We start from the raw sequence: 25,360 nt of genomic DNA on the forward strand, positions 1-25,360 counted from the left end.
CAAAATCGAGAACAACGTCCAGTATTGGGCCCCTACTTAAACAAGATGGGTCCTACACAGATGACAGCAAGGAAATGAGTGAGCTACTCAAGTCCCAATATGACTCAGTTTTTAGCAAGCCGCTAACCAGACTGAGAGTCGAAGATCAAAATGAATTTTTTATGAGAGAGCCACAAAATTTGATTAACACAAGCCTATCCGATGTTATCCTGACGCCAAATGACTTCGAACAGGCGATAAATGACATGCCCATGCACTCTGCCCCAGGGCCAGACTCATGAAACTCTGTGTTCATCAAGAACTGCAAGAAGCCCCTATCACGAGCCTTTTCCATCCTATGGAGAGGGAGCATGGACACGGGGGTCGTCCCACAGTTACTAAAAACAACAGACATAGCCCCACTCCACAAAGGGGGCAGTAAAGCAACAGCAAAGAACTACAGACCAATAGCACTAACATCCCATATCATAAAAAACTTTGAAAGGGTCCTAAGAAGCAAGATCACCACCCATCTAGAAACCCATCAGTTACACAACCCAGGGCAACATGGGTTTAGAACAGGTCGCTCCTGTCTGTCTCAACTATTGCATCACTACAACAATGTCCTAAATGCACTAGAAGACAAAAAGAATGCAGATGTAATATATACAGACTTTGCAAAAGCCTTCGAAAAGTGTGACCATGGCAATATAAACACAAATGCAGTATAATGTGATCCTTTATTGACTACGTTTCGCCCACACAGTGGACTTTTTCAAGTCACAAACAGAACTACCTGGGGTGGAAGGAAAGCGAGTATTTATAGTCCGGCTGAGGTCAGGTGAAGAATGCTGCATCTGATGATGTACCGAGTTGGGTTGTAGAGTCTAAAAACTTGGGTAGCTTGGAAAGGAGACTGGACAAGTTTGTGAGCAGACCTTCTACAGTGTTCTTTTGTGGGATAGCGATCCCACATAAGAACACTGTAGAAGGTCTGCTCACAAACTTGTCCAGTCTCCTTTCCAAGCTACCCAAGTTTTTAGACTCTACAACCCAACTCGGTACATCATCAGATGCAGCATTCTTCACCTGACCTCAGCCGGACTATAAATACTCGCTTTCCTTCCACCCCAGGTAGTTCTGTTTGTGACTTGAAAAAGCCCACTGTGTGGGCGAAACATAGTCAATAAAGGATCACATTATACTGCATTTGTGTTTATATTGCCATTGTGTCGGTATTTTATACCATTTATTTCCAAGTGTGACCATGGCGTAATAGCGCACAAAATGCATGCTAAAGGAATAACAGGAAAAGTCGGTCGATGGATCTATAATTTCCTCACTAACAGAACACAGAGAGTAGTCGTCAACAGAGTAAAGTCCGAGGCAGCTACGGTGAAAAGCTCTGTTCCACAAGGCACAGTATTCGTTCCCATCTTGTTCCTCATCCTCATATCCGACATAGACAAGGATGTCAGCCACAGCACCGTGTCTTCCTTTGCAGATGACACCCGAATCTACATGACAGTGTCTTCCATTGCAGACACTGCAAGGCTCCAGGCGGACATCAACCAAATCTTTCAGTGGGCTGCAGAAAACAGTATGAAGTTCAACGATGAGAAATTTCAATTACTCAGATATGGTAAACATGAGGAAATTAAATCTTCATCAGAGTACAAAACAAATTCTGGCCACAAAATAGAGCGAAACACCAACGTCAAAGACCTGGGAGTGATCATGTCGGAGGATCTCACCTTCAAGGACCATAACATTGTATCAATCGCATCTGCTAGAAAAATGACAGGATGGATAATGAGAACCTTCAAAACTAGGGAGGCCAAGCCCATGATGACACTCTTCAGGTCACTTGTTCTATCTAGGCTGGAATATTGCTGCACACTAACAGCACCTTTCAAGGCAGGTGAAATTGCCGACCTAGAAAATGTACAGAGAACTTTCACGGCGCGCATAACGGAGATAAAACACCTCAATTACTGGGAGCGCTTGAGGTTCCTAAACCTGTATTCCCTGGTACACAGGAGGGAGAGATACATGATTATATACACCTGGAAAATCCTAGAGGGACTAGTACCGAACTTGCACACGAAAATCACTCACTACGAAAGCAAAAGACTTGGCAGACGATGCACCATCCCCCCAATGAAAAGCAGGGGTGTCACTAGCACGTTAAGAGACCATACAATAAGTGTCAGGGGCCCGAGAATGTTCAACTGCCTCCCAGCACACATAAGGGGGATTACCAGTCTTCAAGCTGGCACTGGACAAGCACCTAAAGACAGTTCCTGATCAGCCGGGCTGTGGCTCGTACGTTGGTTTGCGTGCAGTCAGCAGCAACAGCCTGGTTGATCAGGCTCTGATCCACCAGGAGGCCTGGAAACAGACCGGGCCGCGGGGGCGTTGACCCCCGGAACTCCAGGTAAACACTGGCCGATTCCCACCAAGGCAGGGTGGCCCGAAAAAGAAAAACTTTCACCATCATTCACTCCATCACTGTCTTGCCAGAAGGGTGCTTTACACTACAGTTTTTAAACTGCAACATTAACACCCCTCCTTCAGAGTGCAGGCACTGTACTTCCCATCTCCAGGACTCAAGCCCGGCCTGCCGGTTTCCCTGAACCCCTTCATAAATGTTACTTTAATGGAAATAAAATTAATCCTTTCCAGACACCCAAAAATATTAAAATAAAATATTTTTTTTTTAAATTAAATAAAGATTTACATAATGAAAACAATCAGAAATCAAGTACATGCATTTAAAATAAATAATAATAACATTACACTTACCTTTACCGAAGACTTCTGGGTGGATGGAAGATGGGAGGAGGTGACAGGAGGAAGGTGTATACTATTATTTGGAAGGAGAATCTCCTTCCATTAGGACTTTAGGTAGCAAGTCCTTATCTGGGGTTACTTCCCTTCTTCTTTTAATGCCACTGGGAACAACTTGAGAGTCACTGGACCCCTGGCGCACAAAATGTCTATCCAGAGAGGTCTTTTTCTGGCGTTTCTTTAAGATTTCCCTGAAGTGGGACACAACACTGTCATTGTAAATGTTGCAGATATGGCTTGTTTCAGCTTGGTCAGGGTGATACTTTGCAACAAAACTTTGCAACTCATTCCACACATGTCCTTAATCACTGAAGAAGGCACCTCATCCACTCCCTTTTCCTCCTCCTCTGAAGCAAGTTCCTCGGCTGTGGTCTGATGCTGTTCCAATTGAAGCTCTTGCAGTTCGTCAGTGGTTAGCTCTTCCCTGTGGTCCTCCACCAACTCTTCCACATCCCCGTCACTCACTTTATTTACCAAAGGGCTTGCACTAGCTTTCCTTGGGTCCATGATGACTTATTTAGCAGTTGCAAGCACAAAAAATTATGAAATGTATTGTATGATCCCGCGGGGTGATGGTCACGTGTTGGTAAACAATGGCACACTGAGCGTGAATGGCATGGGAGACTGGCTTTGTGTGAGCGGTGATGGGTGGATGGGTACTGCACAGTCGCCGAAACACGAGTTTTTTCATGAAACTTGAGGCCAAATTTTTCCAAAAAAAAACTCGCCGAAGGCCGAATTTTGCGAAAGTTGAGGCTGCTGAAACTCGGGGTCCACTGTATATTTATTTATCCTTTTCATAAAATATGTATTACTTACTACCAAACCTCTTTCTACACATAGCTCCCCATTTTCATTTACCCCTGGCACCCCAAATTTACCTACTAATCCCTCCACAACAATTTTGCTCACTTTAGCATTGAAATCCCCAACCACCATTTCTCTCACATTTGGTTCAAAACTCCCCATGCATTCACTCAACATTTCCCAAAATCTCTCTCTCTCCTCTACACTTCTCTCTTCTCCAGGTGCATATACGCTTACTATAACCCACTTTTCACGTCCAACCTTTATTTTACTCCACACAATCCTTGAATTAATACATTTATAGTCCCTCTTTTCCTGCCATAACTTATCCTTCAACATTATTGCTACTCTTTCTTTAGCTCTAACTCTATTTGAAACCCCTGACCTAATCCCATTTATTCCTCTCCACTGAAACTCTCCCACCCCCTTCAGCTTTGTTTCTCTTAAAGCCAGGACATCCAGCTTCTTCTCACAGCTTCTCATTCATAACATCCACAATCATCTCTTTCTTATCATTCACGCAACATCCACGCACATTCAGACTTCCCACTTTGACGATTTTCTTATTATTCTTTTTAGTAATCTTTACAGGAAAAGGGGTTACTAGCTCATTGTTCCCGGCATTTTAGTTGACTTTTACAACACGCATGGCTTACGGAGGAAAGATTCTTATTCCACTTCCCCATGGATATAAAAGGAAAAGTAATAAGACCAAGAACTATTAAGATAAAATCAAAGAAAACTCGGATGAATGTGTATAAATAAACATGTATATGTATGTGTAGTGTGACCTAAGTGTAAGTAGAAGTAGCAAGACATGCCTGTAATCTTGTATATTTATGAGACAGACAAAAGACACCAGCAATCCTACCATCATATAAAACAATTACAGGCTTTCGTTTCACACTCACTTGGCAGGACAGTACTACCCCTCTGTGTGGTTGCTGTCTACCAACGTACTACTACATTTATTAAATAAAAATACCAACCACTCCAACACAATATATCCCTCTGCTTTTAACATTTCTCTCATGATCTCATCAGTTCCTGCTGTTTTACCCCCTTTCATTCTACATAATGCTTCTCACACCTCCCCCACACTCACATCCTGCTCTTCTTCACTCCTAGAAGATTTTATACCTTCTTGACCAGTACATGAAATAACCACCTGCCTCTCATCATTGACATTTAAAAGTTCCTCAGAATATTTCCGCCATCTACCCAGTACGTCCAGCTCCCCATCTACTAACTCCCCTACTCTGTTTTTAACTGACAAATCCATTTGTTTCCCTTGCACCCTATGTTAAGACTATAAATATTTTAAGGTAAGTAATAAGTGTACACTACATTTATGCATTTTATCGCTCTAGGGCTCTTTAAATTATTACGTGTGGGTGGGGTGGGTTTGCCTGGCTGGCTACCATACCGAACTTCTTAGAATAAACACTACTCACTTCTCACCCTACATTAGGACTACAAATATTTTGAGGGAAGTAATGACTATACTCTGCATATATTTTACTTTTTATTGTTTTTTAATCCTTGTTTTATTGCTAACTTTTTTTTTTTTTTTTTTTTTTTAATTAACACACTGGCCGATTCCCACCAAGGCAGGGTGGCCCGAAAAAGAAAAACTTTCACCATCATTCACTCCATCACTGTCTTGCCAGAAGGGTGCTTTACACTACAGTTTTTAAACTGCAACATTAACACCCCTCCTTCAGAGTGCAGGCACTGTACTTCCCATCTCCAGGACTCAAGTCCGGCATGCCGGTTTCCCTGAATCCCTTCATAAATGTTACTTTGCTCACACTCCAACAGCACGTCAAGTATTAAAAACCATTTGTCTCCATTCACTCCTATCAAACACGCTCACGCATGCCCGCTGGAAGTCCAAGCCCCTCGCACACAAAACCTCCTTTACCCCCTCCCTCTAACCTTTCCTAGGCCAACCTCTACCCCGCCTTCCTTCCACTACAGACTGATACACTCTTGAAGTCATTCTGTTTCGCTCCATTCTCTCTACATGTCCGAACCACCTCAACAACCCTTCCTCAGCCCTCTGGACAACAGTTTTGGTAACCTCGCACCTCCTCCTAACTTTCAAACTACGAATTCTCTGCATTATATTCACACCACACATTGCCCTCAGACATGACATCTCTACTGCCTCCAGCCTTCTCCTCGCTGCAACATTCATCACCCATGCTTCACACCCATATAAGAGCGTTGGTAAAACTATACTCTCATACATTCCCCTCTTTGCCTCCAAGGACAAAGTTCTTTGTCTCCACAGACTCCTAAGTGCACCACTCACCCTTTTCCCCTCATCAATTCTATGATTCACCTCATCTTTCATGGACCCATCTGCTGACACGTCCACTCCCAAATATCTGAATGCATTCACCTCCTCCATACTCTCTCCCTCCAATCTGATATCCAATCTTTCATCACTTAATCTTTTTGTTATCCTCATAACCTTACTCTTTCCTGTATTCACTTTTAATTTTCTTCTTTTGCATACCCTACCAAATTCATCCACCAACCTCTGCAACTTCTTTTAAGAATCTCCTAAGAGCACAGTGTCATCAGCAAAGAGCAACTGTGACAACTCCCACTTTATGTGTGATTCTTTATCTTTTAACTCCACGTCTCTTGCCAAGACCCTCGCATTTACTTCTCTTACAACCCCATCTATAAATATATTAAACAACCACGGTGACATCACACATCCTTGTCTAAGGCCTACTTTTACTGGGAAATCTCCCTCTTTCCTACATACTCTAACTTGAGCCTCACTATCCTCGTAAAAACTCTTCACTGCTTACAGTAACCTACCTCCTACACCATACACCTGCAACATCTGCCACATTGCCCCCCTATCCACCCTGTCATACGCCTTTTCCAAATCCATAAATGCCACTAAAACCTCTTTAGCCTTATCTAAATACTGTTCACTTATATGTTTCGCTGTAAACACCTGGTCCACTCACCCCCTACCTTTCCTAAAGCCTCCTTGTTCATCTGCTATCCTATTCTCCGTCTTACTCTTAATTCTTTCAATAATAACTCTACCATACACTTTACCAGGTATACTCAACAGACTTATCCCCCTATAATTTTTGCACTCTCTTTTGTCCCCTTTGCCTTTATACAAAGGAACTATGCATGCTCTCTGCCAATCCCTAGATACCTTACCCTCTTCCATACATTTATTAAATAATTGCACCAACCACTCCAAAACTATATCCCCACCTGCTTTTAACATTTCTATCTTTATCCCATCAATCCCGGCTGCCTTACCCCCTTTCATTTTACCTACTGCCTCACGAACTTCCCCCACACTCACAACTGGCTCTTCCTCACTCCTACAAGATGTTATTCCTCCTTGCCCAAATCGAATAAAATAAATAATTTGTAGTGCAGAAACAGGTCATATCGTCATTTGATGGGTTACTGTGCATTCAGTAGAATGGAGTATTTTATTAGGTAATGTAATTCCAAAAAAACATAGTTTGATAGGGTCACAGGTTATACATTTACGAGATACAGTTAATCAGTATTTATTTAGTTGTGGGTGAGTAAGTGGTTTTTAAGAAGAGTCTTGAATTGATACACAGACAGTATTTCTTTTATATTCACAGGTAATAAATTCCAGATTTTTGGGCCTTTTATGTGCATTGCATTTTTACGTACACCTACCATCCGACTTAGGATCGACTCGACATACGTCCACTGGACTTACGACCGTGCATCTGGCAGCTGGGCTGGGCCGGCTGATGCACACGCTGTACAATATTTGACAATACTCGGGGTGGCAATGCGTCATGCAGGCAGCATCAGTTTGAGTAACCCTGCCCTATCAGCAGCATCATACTGTATTAACTGTACTAACTGGACAGTAAATTTCACCATGGCCTCTAAGATGAAGTCTGAATCTTGCACTGGAGATTGTGGCAAGAAAGGCTCTTACTCTCGAACTCTCTATTTGTTTTCACTGTTGCACATAAACCTGTCTGTATCTGCCTGTATATCTGTCTGTATCTCTGTCTGTTTGTCTGTCTACTAGTGTGTCTCTTTCTGTCTACCTGTGTCTGTCTTTGTCTACCTGTGTGTCTTTCTGTCTACCTGTGTCTGTCTTTCTGTGTGTGTGTCTTTCTGTCTACCTGTGTCTGTCTTTCTGTCTACCTGTGTGTCTCTACCTGTGTGTCTTTGTCTACCTGTGTCTGGCTTTGTCTACCTGTGTCTGTGTCTACCTGTGTGTCTTTCTGTCTACCTGTGTGTCTGTCTTTGTCTGCTTGTCTGTCTCAGAGCCACTCATTAAGAGTGTACTTGGTCTTGAAGATGCCATGTTAATAATGATAATAACAATAATAATCACTGAGGCGCATTAAATGTGTATAAAACGTTAATATAGACATTTTGCTTAATCTATGATTTTTTTTTTCAAAATTATATAATAAACATGCTACATAACTTATAAATTAACAAATGTGAGATGTTTTTCTGGTCGGCTTGACAGTGAACAGCAATCATTCATGAACGGGCTGGTAACAACAACAACAACGTTTGTTTATATAACTCGTGAACATTCTACATTCTCATTCTCTCTCTCATTTATTCATTTAATCTTGTCTACTCACCTCTCACTCTACATTAAAACTACAGATATTTTAAGGTAAGTAATGAGTGGATACGATTACTATATTATAGCTTAATAATAATAATATTAATATTAGTACATATGTATTATTGTAATAATAATGATTATTAATATTATTATTAATTTATTTTGAGGAACTTTTAAATGTTAAGGAAGAAAGAGATGCAGTAATTTCAGGCACTTGTCAGGGAGGTATACCATCTTTTAGGAGTGAAGAAGAGCAGAATGTAAGTGTGGGGGAGGTACGTGAGGCATTACGTAGAATGAAAGGGGGTAAAGCAGCTGGAACTGATGGGATCATGACAGAAATGTTAAAAGCAGGGGGGGATGTAGTGTTGGAGTGGTTGGTACTTTTGTTTAATAAATGTATGAAGGAGGGGAAGGTACCTAGGGATTGGTGGAGAGCATGTATAGTCCCTTTATATAAAGGGAAAGGGGACAAAAGAGACTGTAAAAATTATAGAGGAATAAGTTTACTGAGTATACCAGGAAAAGTGTACGGTAGGGTTATAATTGAAAGAATTAGAGGTAAGACAGAATGTAGGATTGAGGATGAGCAAGGAGGTTTCAGAGTGGGTAGGGGATGTGTAGATCAAGTGTTTACATTGAAGCATATATGTGAACAGTATTTAGATAAAGGTAGGGAAGTTTTTATTACATTTATGGATTTAGAAAAGGCATATGATAGAGTGGATGGAGGAGCAATGTGGCAGATGTTGCAAGTATATGGAATAGGTGGTAAGTTATTAAATGCTGTAAAGAGTTTTTATGAGGATAGTGAGGCTCAGGTTAGGGTGTGTAGAAGAGAGGGAGACTACTTCCCAGTAAAAGTAGGTCTTAGACAGGGATGTGTAATGTCACCATGGTTGTTTAATATATTTATAGATGGGGTTGTAAAGGAAGTAAATGCTAGGGTGTTCAGGAGAGGGGTGGGATTAAATTATGGGGAATCAAATTCAGAATGGGAATTGACACAGTTACTTTTTGCTGATGATACTATGCTTATGGGAGATTCTAAAGAAAAATTGCATAGGTTAGTGGATGAGTTTGGGAATGTGTGTAAAGGTAGAAAGTTGAAAGTGAACATAGAAAAGAGTAAGGTGATGAGGGTATCAAATGATTTAGATAAAGAAAAATTTTATATCAAATTGTGGAGGAGTAGTATGGAAGAAGTGAATGTTTTCAGATACATGTACTTGGGAATTGACGTGTCGGCAGATGGATTTATGAAGGATGAGGTTAATCATAGAATTGATGAGGGAAAAAAGGTGAGTGGTGCATTGAGGTATATGTGGAGTCAAAAAACGTTATCTATGGAGGCAAAGAAGGGAATGTATGAAAGTATAATAGTACCAACACTCTTATATGGGTGTGAAGCTTGGGTGGTAAATGCAGCAGCGAGGAGACGGTTGGAGGCAGTGGAGATGTCCTGTTTAAGGGCAATGTGTGGTGTAAATATTATGCAGAAAATTCGGGGTGTGGAAATTAGGAAAAGGTGTGGAGTTAATAAGAGTATTAGTCAGAGGGCAGAAGAGGGGTTGTTGAGGTGGTTTGGTCATTTAGAGAGAATGGATCAAAGTAGAATGACATGGAAAGCATATAAATCTATAGGGGAAGGAAGGCGGGGTAGGGGTCGTCCTCGAAAGGGTTGGAGAGAGGGGGTAAAGGAGGTTTTGTGGGCGAGGGGCTTGGACTTCCAGCAAGCGTGCGTGAGCGTGTTAGATAGGAGTGAATGGAGACGAATGGTACTTGGGACCTGACGATCAGTTGGAGTGTGAGCAGGGTAATATTTAGTGAAGGGATTCAGGGAAACCGGTTATTTTCATATAGTCGGACTTGAGTCCTGGAAATGGGAAGTACAATGCCTGCACTTTAAAGGAGGGGTTTGGGATATTGGCAGTTTGGAGGGATATGTTGTGTATCTTTATATGTGTATGCTTCTAGACTGTTGTATTCTGAGCACCTCTGCAAAAACAGTGATAATGTGTGAGTGTGGTGAAAGTGTTGAATGATGATGAAAGTATTTTCTTTTTGGGGATTTTCTTTCTTTTTTGGGTCACCCTGCCTCGGTGGGAGACGGCCGACTTGTTGAAAAAAAAAAAAATAATGAATTTGGTATTGACTATAGTACAACTGAGTTTAATCTAATAATATAAAAAAGGCACAAGACTCTCAATTGTAATTGCACTAAGGTGTTATATAAGTTGTTTACAAGAATTAGAGTATAACTAGATTTAAATTGGCAAGATAAAATATACAAGTTAAGGTAGCAAAAAATAAAAAAAGTAGAAAAAAAAAAAGATATATGAGGTAGTTGGTACTAGTTAGCAAAAGATAGTTAAGGGCCTTGAACAATACTATAATTGAAATATACACTAATTGCACACACAATATAGTCACTAAGATATGAAAACAATCTTAGAGTAGGAATTATAATATAAACTTATAATATAAAAATACAAATTGAAATGGTACTTGCAATTGCACTAGAGTCTGGTATAGGTTGTTGACAAGATCAAGAGTATAACTAGATTTAAATTGACAAAATAAAATTCACAATTAAAGTACCAAAAGAATAATAGTAAAAAATAACAATGGTAATGTCTTGGTTATAATATGATAGTAAGATGGTAGACAGGTACAAAGGATAATATAGAGGTTGGAGTTGAATATACAAACTTGAAAATTTGGCAACAAAATGTTATGGGAAGTATAAAATAAAGTTTAATGTACAAAAGTAAAATTGACTGGTAGTAAATATGGTGTTTAATAAAATTTTAGTAAGTAATAATGGTTACAAAAAAAGTGAAAAAGTAATGTTTATTTCATTCAATATTGCACTGGTAGTTATACTAGAGGTTATATGGCAGTACAAGGTAATTAAGAGTACTCTAAGATAGTAAATGTGGTATTAAAACAGGTAAAGGTAATTAGACAAGTAATGGTTATTAAATGTCAAAAATGTTAAGAGTAAATTGAAATTATAGTAAAAATGATAATTATTAATTTTAGTAAGTAATATCAATTGATAGTATTTAAAAAAATATGAGGTAGTAATATGGACAGAGAAAGTATCAATTCAGCTAATGTTTAAGCAAACAATAGTAAATAAGAAAATTACATAAGGTGACTTATGCTTACTAGTAAAATCACAAAATGAGGTAGTTGATTATTTAATTACTAAGAGATTGTACAATGAAATTTGAACAATAATGGAGCAAAACATACACTACACTACATAGGCTTTTAAGTTGGACATTGTTTAGTTATTCTCTGTAAGATTAGTATCCCTGAGAAATCGTGATAGATCATTCTCGTTCGTGATTGTGTACAGTTGACCTACATTTGTTTTCCTAACAAGAATTTTCCCATCCCGTGTGAAGCATTGGTGTATTGTGTCGTTATTCTCCCGCTTAAGTTTTCTGACTCTATACAGGAGGTTCTGACGTTTTTTGGTAAGATACTCGTTTATGTATACCTCTTTCTTTACTTTAATAGATGCAATAATTAAGTCTTTTTTCCTGTCATGTGAGTGGAATCTAAGCATAACACTTTTTCTACCATGGGATCCTAGTAACCTGGCTTCTTTTATTTCAGACTCTGGTACAATAACACTTGTTTGGTCCTTTATGATCTGCAGAGTAATTTCTTTACTGTTTGTTTGGTTCATATCACTGGGAAAAAGTGGACTGTTAACTATTACTGTGTCCGATAGTTTATCTTGTTCAGTTGTCATGTAATTGTGCATGCCTTTTTCAGTTTGTGTGTATTAAAATTAATATTTCATGTGGTAAAATTTTTTTTTTCATACTTTGGGGTGTCTTGCACGGATTAATTTGATTTCCATTATTTCTTATGGAGAAAATTCATTTGCATAACGATAATTTCGCATAACAATGAGCTCTCAGGAACGGATTAATATCGTTATGCGGGGGTCCACTGTACATAAAGATAATAGTAACATATGATACTGTATGCAATGTAAAATTTACAATACATATCACTACCATGTATACATTATACACAGTACATAAATAATTAAAATACAATAGAAGTAAATTATGGTAAAAAGAATGAAATAATGACTTAAGAAATCGTAATGACACGATTGCAAATAAACCATACCCCCGGCTAGCGCGACGGGCTGGAGTTTTGAGACTCTATGACCGCGGGTTCAATCCCGGCCGGGGGTATGGTTTAATGAAATAATGATTGTACATTACATTACAGTATTATGTAGGTAGTTTATATAGGAAAGTTTTGACATTATGCCCTACCCAATATGTCGGCAATTTTCGAAGGTTCGACTTACGTCCATTTCGACTTACGACCGGTTAGTCGGAACCAAGCTTGGCCCTAAGTCGGATGGTAGGTGTAGTTTGAGATAGACACAAGGAACATCAAAGAGTGATCTGTGCCTTGTGTTATGGTCATGTGTTCTGTTGAGGTTGATAAGGAAAAGTTTGAGGGGAGGGTTTATATCCGAGTTAAGTGTTCTATGTATGTAGTACGTACAATAATAAGTATGGATGTTTTGTACGGTGAGTAGGTTTAGAGTTTTGAATATTGGTGGAATATGCTGCCTGTAGTGGGAATGAATTTGTTATCATTCTGACTGCAGCCTTTTGTTGTGTAATTAATGGTCTGAGATGGTTTGTTGTTGTTGAGCCCCATGCACAAATTCCATAGGTGAGATAGGGGTAAATGAGTGAGTGATATAAGGCCAGGAGGGCTGACTGTGGAACATAGTACCATATCTTTGATAGTATGCCTACAGCTTTGGAGATTTTCTTGGTAATTTGTTGTATATGTGTTTGAAATTTGAGTCTATTATCAAGGTGGATTCCTAAGAATTTTTCCTCTGTGACCTTTGTGATAGGTGACCCGTTTATCATTATGTTAAGAGGGACATCTGTAGTTCTGTTTCCAAACTGTGTGAAGTAGGTTTTGTCAATATTGAGAGTAAGTTTGTTAATCATCATCCAGGTAGATATTTTCTGTAATTCAGTATTTACAGTATTGGCTAGCATGACTGGACTTGGGTGAGAGAAGACGCATGTAGTGTCATCTGCAAATAGTGTGGGTTTGAGTAGTTGCGATGCATTTGATTTATGTAAATGAGAAAGAGAAGAGGGCCAAGGACACTTCCCTGTGGGACACCAACTGTAATTGGCTCTGTGGAAGAGTTTGCTCCATTTGTGTACACATATTGGCTTCTGTTGCTAAGGTATGACTTTAGGTAGTTGAGGGAGTGCCCTCTTATACCATAGTGTGACAGTTTTATATGCAGCAAATCATGGTCAACTGTGTCAAAAGCTTTACGTAAATCAATGAAGATCCCCAATGGAACTTCTTTTTTCTCTAGTGCCCTGTATATTAGTTCTAGCATGTGTATAATAGCATCATTTGTATTTTTATTAGGCCTGAACCCAAACTGACAGGGGTTGAGTATGTTGTGGGAGATGAGGTAGGAATAGATTTGCTTATGAATTATTTTTTCAAAGATTTTAGAGAGAGGGTGTAAGTTGGATATTGGCCTATAGTTATTCAAGTCTGTTTGAAATAATAATAATTTGTAATAATAATAATAATTTGTCAGAGCATCATTCCTTCTAAAAATTTCATAAGAATGGAAGTGTTGGTCTTTATTTATTCTACTGTACCACTGTGGAGACAACTGGTACACAGTGTAAAGTGTTTGTATGAATGTTTATGAACTGTAACCAGACACATAGTCTGTTTACATAGTGGGTGGGGTGGCCAGGCAGGCTTCCCTACCCTACCCTACCCTACCTACCACACGATTTTCTACAAATAAATACTTTTCACCTTTCACCCTACATTAACCCCTTGACTGTCGAAACCCCAAATCCTGAAGTGTCTCCTGGTGTCGAAAAATATTAAAAAAAAAAAAAAAACTTATGAAAATATAAAGATTATTTTTCTGAGTGTTTTAGTCCAAAAAAAATTTTTTTTGCTATCAGTACTTACCGAGATATAGAGGCATGAAGTTGGCAGAAAATGAGCTGCGTATGGCAACAGTGGTGACTGCCGCTCACCTGGTAAACTTTGGTTTACTTGTATTCGAAGGTTTCTTGTTTTTTTTTTTCACTATTTTATTTTTTCACGTAACTTATGTGGCCTGTGAGTCCAAAGTAAGGTGCAATGTACATATATACACTTGTTGTATACAACACAATAAGCGCACAAACATAATTATCAATATATTGTTTACAAAACTTGTTTACACAAACAAACAAAACAAAAAAATTTTTATTACTATTGTTTTTTAATATGTATATAAATGTACAGTCACTGGACATATTCCTAGAAGTTCTGCAGCTTGTGGAACTCTTCGAAACATGGTTTCATACACAATGGTGTTTTACACTCCTTACACATAAACGAGTGTCTGCATTTTTGTGGGCGTTTTTTTTTTATGTGCAAAGACAAAACACCTCGTCTGAGCAGTTTTCTTCAAAGTATTAGCAGGCAGTTGTGTTACATAGTTATCATTGGTAAATGGTTGTGTGTCATCATTCCTTCTTTCCTACCTTCCTTCCTTCCTTCATCTTTCCTTCCTTACTTTTTTCCTTTCTTTCATCTCATCCTTCCTTCCTTCCTGCCTTCCCTTCTTCCTTCCTTTCTTCTGGTTTCTATAATATTTATACGCATATATAGTCACTGGATACTTTCATATAACTGCTATTATCTTCATGCAGCTAGCTTGTCTTGTGTGTGAGTATATAAACTTCTAATTGTTCTGAGTCAGAGTGGGCAGCTGTCAAAATGACATATTGTCTCATTACTCTCTCCCCCTACTGCCTATCAAAACAATGGGGTCCGATGCTGCTTCCTCTCCATCCCATCTAATTATCTTTCTCCCTCATTCTCTCTCTCTCTCTCCTGCATTCTCCTTCATTCTTCTGGTATCCTGGGCTATTATCTTCATACAACAAGCTTGTGTTGTGTGTGAGTGTGTGGCTTCTAAATGTTCTTAGTCAGGGAAGCAGCTGTCAAAATGACATATTGAATCATTACTCACTCCCTTTACTGCCTGTCAAAACAGTGGGGTCGGATGCTTGCTTCCCCTCCATCATATCTAATTATCTTTCTCCCTCATTCTCTCTCTTTCTCCTTCATTCTTCATTCTCTTTCATTCTTCTGGTATCCTGGACTATTATCTTCATTCAGCAAGCTTGTGTTGTGTGTGAGTGTGTTGCTTCTAATTGTTCTTAGTCAGGGTAGCAGCTGTCAAAATGACATATTGTCTCATTACTCTCTCCCCCTACTGCCTGTCAAAACAATGGGGTCGGATGCTGCTTCCCCTCTATCCTATCTGATTTTTTTTTTTTTTTACACAGGGTTTGACAAGGTTAAGGATCCCTAGCTTTATTGCCAAGCTATTTACAGGTTAAGGATTCCTAACTTTATTGGCAAGCTAAGAGCTGTTACCTACATCAGCTCATTTGAAAGCATTTTTATTGTTATGAGACATACAAGTAGGGAACAGGATGAAGTTGGAGCCATCTGTGGGCCAGCATTTTCATTTGATCAAATGACTTGATCTCGTTGACATTATGCTGTACGAATGTGTTCCATACTCGAGTCATCCTGGGTATATAGGATCTCAGATGGAGTGAAGTTCTGGAGAAGGGTACAGCCAGAGTGAAGTTGCTGCTTTCTGCCCGTCTTGTGGCATAAAAGCTTGTTTCACACTGTCCTCGAAGTGGATCCAAGTGTGGTACTTTGACAATATTGGCCTTGTACATAACAGTACATAACATATTCTCCCTCATTCTCACTCTTTCTCCTTCATTCTTCATTCTCCTTCATTCTTCATTTTCCTTCATTCTTCATTCTCCATCATTCTTCTGGTATCCTGGGCATTGCTTTTGGTCACAAACTCCTCAAAACCATGAAATTGATCTTCACTGACACTTCCATCTGTGTTAGAGCATCACTTGGGAAGAGTAGAGTTCCAGATTTGCCGGGGAGTCGCACATTTCTTACCACTAGGCATGCTGAACAAGGACTACCGAAATGGCATTCCCACAATGCAACACTGGCTCCCCGATTTTTTTATGTGGTGCATACTGACCATGGAGACCCATTCTCTCACATGTGGGCCTACCAGCTTTCTCCTGCTTGATTTGAAGCCGCTAGAATTTATGTGTATTAATACGTCAACATATAAGACATATATATACATAAGACATATATATACGACCGAAACAGTCAAAGGGCTAAGACTACAAATATTTTAAGGTAAGTAATGAGTGTAGTGTATATGCATTTTATCACTCCAGTGAGCTTTAAGTATTGTTATAGTATATTATGTGTGGGTGGGGCTGGCCAGGAGGGCTACCACACCTAACTTCTTACAGCAAATACTACTCGCCTTTTGCCCTACATTAAGACTAAAAATATTTTGAGGTAAATAATGAGTGTACTGTGTGTATATTTTACTTTTTATTGTTTTTATAGTACCTAGGTCTATTGCTGACTTAATATATGTTAGTGTAAACTTGTTATCTGGCATTTATATGCATTTATAAGTGGAAGAAATGGTGTTCTGCTTTCCGGCAATGTCTGCTTTCCGGCAGTATCTTGGAACCTAACTTGCCATATAAGTGGGGCCCTACTGTACTCTGATAATTATACTTTTGTGTATTATTATTTTATTAACACATCGGCCAATTCCCACCAAGGCAGGGTGTACATGTACCTAAATAAACTTACACACTGTGCCAGCATACAGGTACATATTAAAATCATCTTATTAAGCTTGAGGATGCCTTATTGATAATGATAACAACAATACACAATAATAATCACTCTGAGGCGCATTAAATGTCATATACAGTGGAACTTCGATGTACAAGTGCTCCAACGTACGAGTTTTTCGAGATACCAGCCACCACTTGGTCACTTTTTTGCTCTGAGTTACGAGCCAAATTCACAGTTACAAGCAAACTTTCCCCCTCAACCCGCACACCTCGCTTGTGTTTATCTACGATTTTATGCTTTAATTCCATGGACATCATCCTCTCATTCTTCTTGGCACTGTCCTTTGCACTTTCTTAGGACCCATGGTTAGAAAAAAAATATTTGGTAAAATAACGGCACAAAATGCAAACAAAACACGAGAGAAATCTTCTACAGTGAGGTAAACAGTGCACTGTGCCAACTAGTGGTGCAGTAGTTGTTATTATTATTATAAATTTAGGGAACTGAAGCTAGCTTGTTACTATAATAATTATTATTATTAATTTAGGGAACTGGAGCACAGATCCAATTCCCTAGATCAAGAACCCTTCACCAGCATCAAGGTTCCTTGATGCTTGTGAGGGGCTCTTGATCTAGGGAATTGGTTCTGTGCTCCAGTTCCCTAAATTAATAATAATAATAATAAGAGAGTGGTGAAGCAATGTAAAAAGAGAGCAAATGAGAGAGTGGGTGAGATGTTATCAACAAATTTTGTTGAAAATAAGAAAAAGTTTTGGAGTGAGATTAACAAGTTAAGAAAGCCTAGAGAACAAATGGATTTGTCAGTTAAAAATAGGAGAGGAGAGTTATTAAATGGAGAGTTAGAGGTATTGGGAAGATGGAGGGAATATTTTGAGGAATTGTTAAATGTTGATGAAGATAGGGAAGCTGTGATTTCGTGTATAGGGCAAGGAGGAATAACATCTTGTAGGAGTGAGGAAGAGCCAGTTGTGAGTGTGGGGGAAGTTCGTGAGGCAGTAGGTAAAATGAAAGGGGGCAAGGCAGCCGGGATTGATGGGATAAAGATAGAAATGTTAAAAGCAGGTGGGGATATAGTTTTGGAGTGGTTGGTGCAATTATTTAATAAATGTATGGAAGAGGGTAAGGTACCTAGGGATTGGCAGAGAGCATGCATAGTTCCTTTGTATAAAGGCAAAGGGGATAAAAGAGAGTGCAAAAATTATAGGGGGATAAGTCTGTTGAGTGTACCTGGTAAAGTGTATGGTAGAGTTATAATTGAAAGAATTAAGAGTAAGACGGAGAATAGGATAGCAGATGAACAAGGAGGCTTTAGGAAAGGTAGGGGGTGTGTGGACCAGGTGTTTACAGTGAAACATATAAGTGAACAGTATTTAGATAAGGCTAAAGAGGTCTTTGTGGCATTTATGGATTTGGAAAAGGCGTATGACAGGGTGGATAGGGGGGCAATGTGGCAGATGTTGCAAGTGTATGGTGTAGGAGGTAGGTTACTGAAAGCAGTGAAGAGTTTTTACGAGGATAGTGAGGCTCAAGTTAGAGTATGTAGGAAAGAGGGAAATTTTTTCCCAGTAAAAGTAGGCCTTAGACAAGGATGTGTGATGTCACCGTGGTTGTTTAATATATTTATAGATGGGGTTGTAAGAGAAGTAAATGCGAGGGTCTTGGCAAGAGGCGTGGAGTTAAAAGATAAAGAATCACACACAAAGTGGGAGTTGTCACAGCTGCTCTTTGCTGATGACACTGTGCTCTTGGGAGATTCTGAAGAGAAGTTGCAGAGATTGGTGGATGAATTTGGTAGGGTGTGCAAAAGAAGAAAATTAAAGGTGAATACAGGAAAGAGTAAGGTTATGAGGATAACAAAAAGATTAGGTGATGAAAGATTGAATATCAGATTGGAGGGAGAGAGTATGGAGGAGGTGAACGTATTCAGATATTTGGGAGTGGACGTGTCAGCGGATGGGTCTATGAAAGATGAGGTGAATCATAGAATTGATGAGGGAAAAAGAGTGAGTGGTGCACTTAGGAGTCTGTGGAGACAAAGAACTTTGTCCTTGGAGGCAAAGAGGGGAATGTATGAGAGTATAGTTTTACCAACGCTCTTATATGGGTGTGAAGCGTGGGTGATGAATGTTGCAGCGAGGAGAAGGCTGGAGGCAGTGGAGATGTCGTGTCTGAGGGCAATGTGTGGTGTGAATATAATGCAGAGAATTCGTAGTTTGGAAGTTAGGAGGAGGTGCGGGATTACCAAAACTGTTGTCCAGAGGGCTGAGGAAGGGTTGTTGAGGTGGTTCGGACATGTAGAGAGAATGGAGCGAAACAGAATGACTTCAAGAGTGTATCAGTCTGTAGTGGAAGGAAGGCGGGGTAGGGGTCGGCCTAGGAAGGGTTGGAGGGAGGGGGTAAAGGAGGTTTTGTGTGCGAGGGGCTTGGACTTCCAGCAGGCATGCGTGAGCGTGTTTGATAGGAGTGAATGGAGACAAATGGTTTTTAATACTTGACGTGCTGTTGGAGTGTGAGCAAAGTAACATTTATGAAGGGATTCAGGGAAACCGGCAGGCCGGACTTGAGTCCTGGAGATGGGAAGTACAGTACCTGCACTCTGAAGGAGGGGTGTTAATGTTGCAGTTTAAAAACTGTAGTGTAAAGCACCCTTCTGGCAAGACAGTGATGGAGTGAATGATGGTGAAAGTTTTTCTTTTTCGGGCCACCCTGCCTTGGTGGGAATCAGCCAGTGTGTTAATAATAATAATAATAATAATAATAATAATAATAATAATAATAATAATAATGAGCAAGCTTCAGTTCCCTAAATAAATAATAATAATTATAATAATAATAATGAGGAGCTTCAGAATACCGCCACTAGTTGGTGCTATGCACTGTTTACCTCACCATGGAAGAATTTCTCGTGTGCTTTTGCTTGCATTTTGTACAGTTATTTTGCCAAATTTCTTTTTTTTAACCATGGGTCCTAAGAACATAAGTGCAAAGGACAGTGCTGAGAAGAAAAAGAGGATGATGTCCATGGAATTATAGCATGAAATCATAGATAAACACTCAGTTTTCAGAATGGGAAGATATGGTCAGTGCAGGAGCGGGAGATGCCACCACCACTCGCTATATTATGGCCTATTTTATTCATTCTAGAGTATATATCATGTTTCTATGTTATTTATATTGTTTATTATACAGTAGACCATTGTTTTTCGTAAGGATTGGAAGTCGTAATTTTCGAAAATCATAACGTTTTTTCGTCAAAATATTGACTCGCGAATTGTTGTTTGACTCGCAAATAGTCGTTCATCCCAGATGCATACAAGCGGCCCCGACGCGGCCACAGTCAGTGTCCCATTGTTTATCAGTGAGTGAACAAGATCCCACGCATTCATACAGCACATTTTGTAATATTCCATTTGTTTTAGTGCTTGCAACTGCTAAATAAGCCACCATGGGCTGAAAGAAAGCTAGTGCTAGCTATTTGGTAAAGAAGGTGACAAACACAATAGAATTAAAGAAAAAGATTGTAGAAAAATACGAAAGTGATAGTGGTAGTGGGTGGTAGTGATGGTGGTAGAGGGTTGTAGTAGTAGTGATGGTAGTAGAGGGTGGTAGTGATGATAGTAGAGGGTGGTAGTGATGGTAGTAGAGGGTGGTAGTGATGGTAGTAGAGGGTGGTAGTGATTGTGGTAGAGGGTGCTAGTGGTTGTGATGGTGGTAGAGGGTGGTAGTAATGGAAATTTGTGCAGTGTTGAGTAGGATGGAAAGATTTGTGGCATTAAAAAACAAAGAAGAGAAGTGACCCCGGATAAGGATTTGGTACCTAGAGTCCTTATGAAGGATTCCCCTTCCAAAGAATAAACTTTTCCCTCTCCCCTCCTCCCTGTCTTCCATCCACCAACAACAGCCTTCAAAAAAGGTAACTGACATGTTGAATGTTCATTCTTTTGTGCATGTAAATACGTATATCTTTAAGGTGAAAAAAAATTTTTTGGTTAATACTTCTGGGTGTCTGGAACGGATTAATTGCATTTACATTATTTCTTATGGGGAAAATGGTTTCGCAAATCATCAATTTTGCCATTAGTCATACTCTCTGGAATGGATTAATTACGAAAAACAAGGGTCCACTGTATATTACATCAATTGTGACAGATAAATAAGCCATAGAGTTGATATTAGCATTTTTTCTCTCTCAACAAGTCGGCCATCTCCCGTCTAGGCAGTTTGACCCAAAAAGAACAAAAAGCCCCTAAAAGAAAATACTTTCATCATCATTCAACATTTTCACCTCACTCACACATAATCACTGTCTTTGCAGAGGTGCCCAGAAACAACAATTTAGAAGCATATATAAAGATATGTAACATACCCCTCCAAACTGCCAATATCCCAAACCCCTCTTTTAAAGTGCAGGTATTGTACTTCCCATTTCCAGTACTCAAGTTCGGCTAACCGGTTTCCCTGAATCCCTTCACAAAATATTACCCTGCTCACATTCCAACAACTTGTCAGGCCCCAAAAACCATTAGTCTCCATTCACTTCTATCTAACATTCTCATGCACACTTGCTGGAAGTTCAAGCCCTCTTCTTAGTGGTGACAAGGATAATAAAAAGTCTCGGCAATAATAGATTGAATATCAGAGTGATGGAAGGAAGTATGGAGGAAGTGGGTGTCAGCAGATGGGTTTTTGAAAAGCTAGGTGAATTATAGAATAGATGAGGGGAAAAAAAAAGATGGATTGTGTGAGGCATGGGATGGGTGAGACATGGGTTTAGAATACTGCAGTGAGGAGGAGGCTAGAGTCAGTGAAGACATCATGTTAGAGAGTGATGTTTTGGACATGTAGGCAGAATAGAGAAGAATAGGATAATGCTGAAGGTGTAAAATCCAGTAGAAAGGAAGGAGGGGTAGGAGTCATCCCAAGAATGGTTGGAAGGAAAGGGTAAAGAAAGATTCAAGTTGTAGGAGCTTTAACACCCATTATGCTTTTGTATGCATGTTAGGAGTGAATAGAAACAAGTGTTTGTTAACATATGTGGTATTGGAATGTGAATAAGGTAACGTTTATGAACAGATTAAGGAAACTTGATAGCTGGACTTCGAGTTTTAGAGGTGGAAAGGGCAGTGCCTACTCTGAAGGGGTGAGGATGTTGCAGATGAAGGGTAATCTGGCAAGATAGCAGTTGAATGAATGTTGAATGTGTTTTCCTCTTTGGCAGGAGACAACAGTTGAGGTAAAAAAAAATACAATGTAATACAGTACTCTGTATGTAGTGACTGCTCTAAATAATGAAGTAATGGTTTTGTATAAACTTACTTGATGTATACTTTTTCAGATCAAGACTATATTTGTTATTCAGACTGTTTAATGATTTATTTCTCAGAATTATCTACAATTCCACTCAGTTTAGAGAATGAAAATACCCATAAAATAGATCTACTCACTGGACAAGAATATACAGGCAACATAAGTGACTCTGCCTATCGTAACAGAGAGCTTCATCACATGCTCCAAAATAGACTAAGAAATCAGAGCTTAAGAGAAAAGGATTCTCCAACTCTACCCATTCTTAATTACAGGTGAGTGCCCCTCTCAGTGTTATTTTGCATCACTGATTAGTCAAAGTATTATATCTATTTGATTAGCTATAGATTCTTGTAATCTAAAGGAGTAAACCTAGATAGGCAAATGAAATTATAGCTACATAAAAGAAATAAAGATGAGTACAGAAATGTGTGTGTGTGAAGGATTCTTTAATGAATTAGTTTAAAGGACTTTCACATAGTTTGTCATTTTTTTTTTTTTTTTTTTTTGCAATATTGGCTATTTATCACTAAGGTAGTGACCATTAAAAGGAAGCATCTTCACCATTTCTCATTCAACAGCTGTTTTCCCTCGAGTGCACAGGCATCATAATTAAAAACAAATTTCAAATTTCTATATCCTCACCCATCCTTAAGAGTTCAGGCATAGTACTTCCCATCTCCAGAAATCATCTAAAAGAGATATGTGAAGAAATGCACTTAATATATGGCTATTATTCCTCTATTTCCTTCTGGATAGTGCATGAACAATACTGTCTTGCTCATTTCCAGTAGATTTTTTTTTTTTTAAAGATTTTTGCTACATGATAACTGGGAAAGAGGGGAATTGAGGGAGGGAAGAACTATGAACCAACCCTCCTGTTGATGTTTGAGGGTCACGTCATGAACCCATACTTGCCAAAACAAGTGAGTGAAGTACAGGCTCATAGCATGTGCCTTGAATTCAAACATCAGCATAGGAATCACTTGACAGGTGTTGCAAAATTTATGATTGTATTTGTTGGTCTTTGACTGAATTTTGTTTGTGTGATTGTTTGGTGCATGCATAGCATGTGGGTACTTTTTAGTCTTGGTAATTGTAAAGGATTTCATGATAAAATTTTGTCAGTTGTTTTTTATGTGTAATGGTTTAATACATGTGTGATAGTCTCATTTTTTAACCCCTTCAGGGTCCAAGGCCAAAATCTGAAGTGGTGCCCCGGTGTCCAAGAATTTTCCAAAAAAAATTTGTTATTGTTTCTTATGAAATGGTAGAGAATCTTTTTGTGAAGGTAATAAAACAAAAAGTACGAAATTTGATGGAAAATTTACGAAATTATGCTCTCGCGAGTTCTGATGTGTCAGCGATATTTACGAATCGGCGATTTTGCCGACTTTGACTCCCATTTTAGGCCAATTACATTATTCCAGTCGACCAAATTCTTAGCTATTTCACTAGTATTACTTCTATTCTATCAATTGAGCACAAGAAATCGTCAAGTCAACTGTTTCAACTACAAAATAAAGTGATCGAAAATTGATAATTTGGCCAATTTAACACAAAGTTCAAAATATTCCAATTTCAAAATAGCGTCCAGAATAAACAATGTAGGTATTCCTGGCACTAAACTAACATTTCCTCAGTTCATTAATTATGTTTTCAGGCTTTACAAATAAATCCCATTTTGATTTTTTATTCACATAATGAATTTTTATTCACACCAAAAAATAGAAGATTTACTGTCATGCAATACAACTGTATTGTAATAATTGTATAAATATCATCACCACATTTGTGAATGTATATTAGACCCACCAGCTGGCGTGTATTAGACGTGTGAGGTTGTTTGTTTACTCTTGAACATCGGCAAAAATTTAACATTTCCGCTAATTTGAGCTCAGTTTCAAGCCATTTCCAGTGCTAAAACCAATCAAAATCATCTCTATTTCTGTAATATGTCTTCCATTCTATCAAATGAGACCAAGAAATTGCAAATACAACTATAAAAAACATACGAAAAAACACTGCAAAGTTGCTGTTTTAATCGAAAATCTTGGTGGAATAAGAATCTTTCCTCCGTAAGCCATGCGTGTTGTGAAAGTCAACTAAAATGCCGGGAACAGTGGGCTAGTAACCCCTTTTCCTGTAAAGATTACTAAAAAGAATAAGAAGAAGAAAATTGTCAAAGTGGGAAGTATGAATGTGCGTGGATGTTGTGCAAATGATAAGAAAGAGATGATCGTGGATGTTATGAATGAGAAGAAACTGGATGTCCTGGCTTTAAGTGAAACAAAGCTGAAGGGGTTGGGAGAGTTTCAGTGGAGAGGAATAAATGGGATTAGGTCAGGGGTTTCAAATAGAGTTAGAGCTAAAGAAGCAGTAGCAATAATGTTGAAGGATAAGCTATGGCAGGAAAAGAGGGACTACAAATGTATAAATTCGAGGATTATGTGGAGTAAAATAAAGATTGGATGTGAAAAGTGGGTTATAGTAAGCGTGTATGCACCTGGAGAAGAGAGAAGTGTAGAGGAGAGAGAGAGAGATTCTGGGAAATGTTGAGTGAATGCATGGGGAGTTTTGAATCAAGTGTGAGAGTAATGGTGGTTGGGGATTTCAATGCTAAAGTGGGTAAAAATGTTATGGAGGGAGTAGTAAGTAAATTTGGGGTGCCAGGGGTAAATGTAAATGGGGAGCCTTTAATTGAGCTATGTGTAGAAAGAAATTTGGTAATAAGTAATACATATTTTATGAAAAAGAGGATAAATAAATATACAAGGTATGATGTAGCATGTAATGAAAGTAGTTTGTTAGATTATGTATTGGTGGATAAAAGGTTGATGGGTAGGCTCCAGGATGTACATGTTTATAGATGGGCAACTGATATATCAGATCATTATTTAGTTGTAGCTACAGTTAGAGTAAGAGGTAGATGGGAAAAGAGGAAGGTGGCAACAAGAAGTAAGAGGGAGGTGAAAGTGTATAAACTAAGGGAGGAGGAAGTTCGGG

The 25,360-nt window shown here is 38.9% G+C and overlaps 1 protein-coding gene across 2 annotated transcripts in view; it reads left to right on the top strand.

Annotated features, from left to right (window-relative positions):
• The window catches only part of LOC128685243 (ATP-dependent RNA helicase DHX30), a 170,800-nt gene that overhangs the window by 41,156 nt on the left and 104,284 nt on the right, over positions 1-25,360 (top strand). For both annotated transcript variants that reach the window (XM_070082922.1, XM_070082923.1), the window contains exon 4: positions 22,434-22,629. In XM_070082922.1, coding sequence (XP_069939023.1) covers positions 22,434-22,629 — 196 coding nt within the window. The remainder of the gene's footprint in view (positions 1-22,433; positions 22,630-25,360) is intronic.

Source organism: Cherax quadricarinatus, chromosome 8 (genome assembly GCF_038502225.1).
Source record: "Cherax quadricarinatus isolate ZL_2023a chromosome 8, ASM3850222v1, whole genome shotgun sequence".
NCBI classification, from domain to species: Eukaryota; Metazoa; Arthropoda; class Malacostraca; order Decapoda; family Parastacidae; genus Cherax; species Cherax quadricarinatus.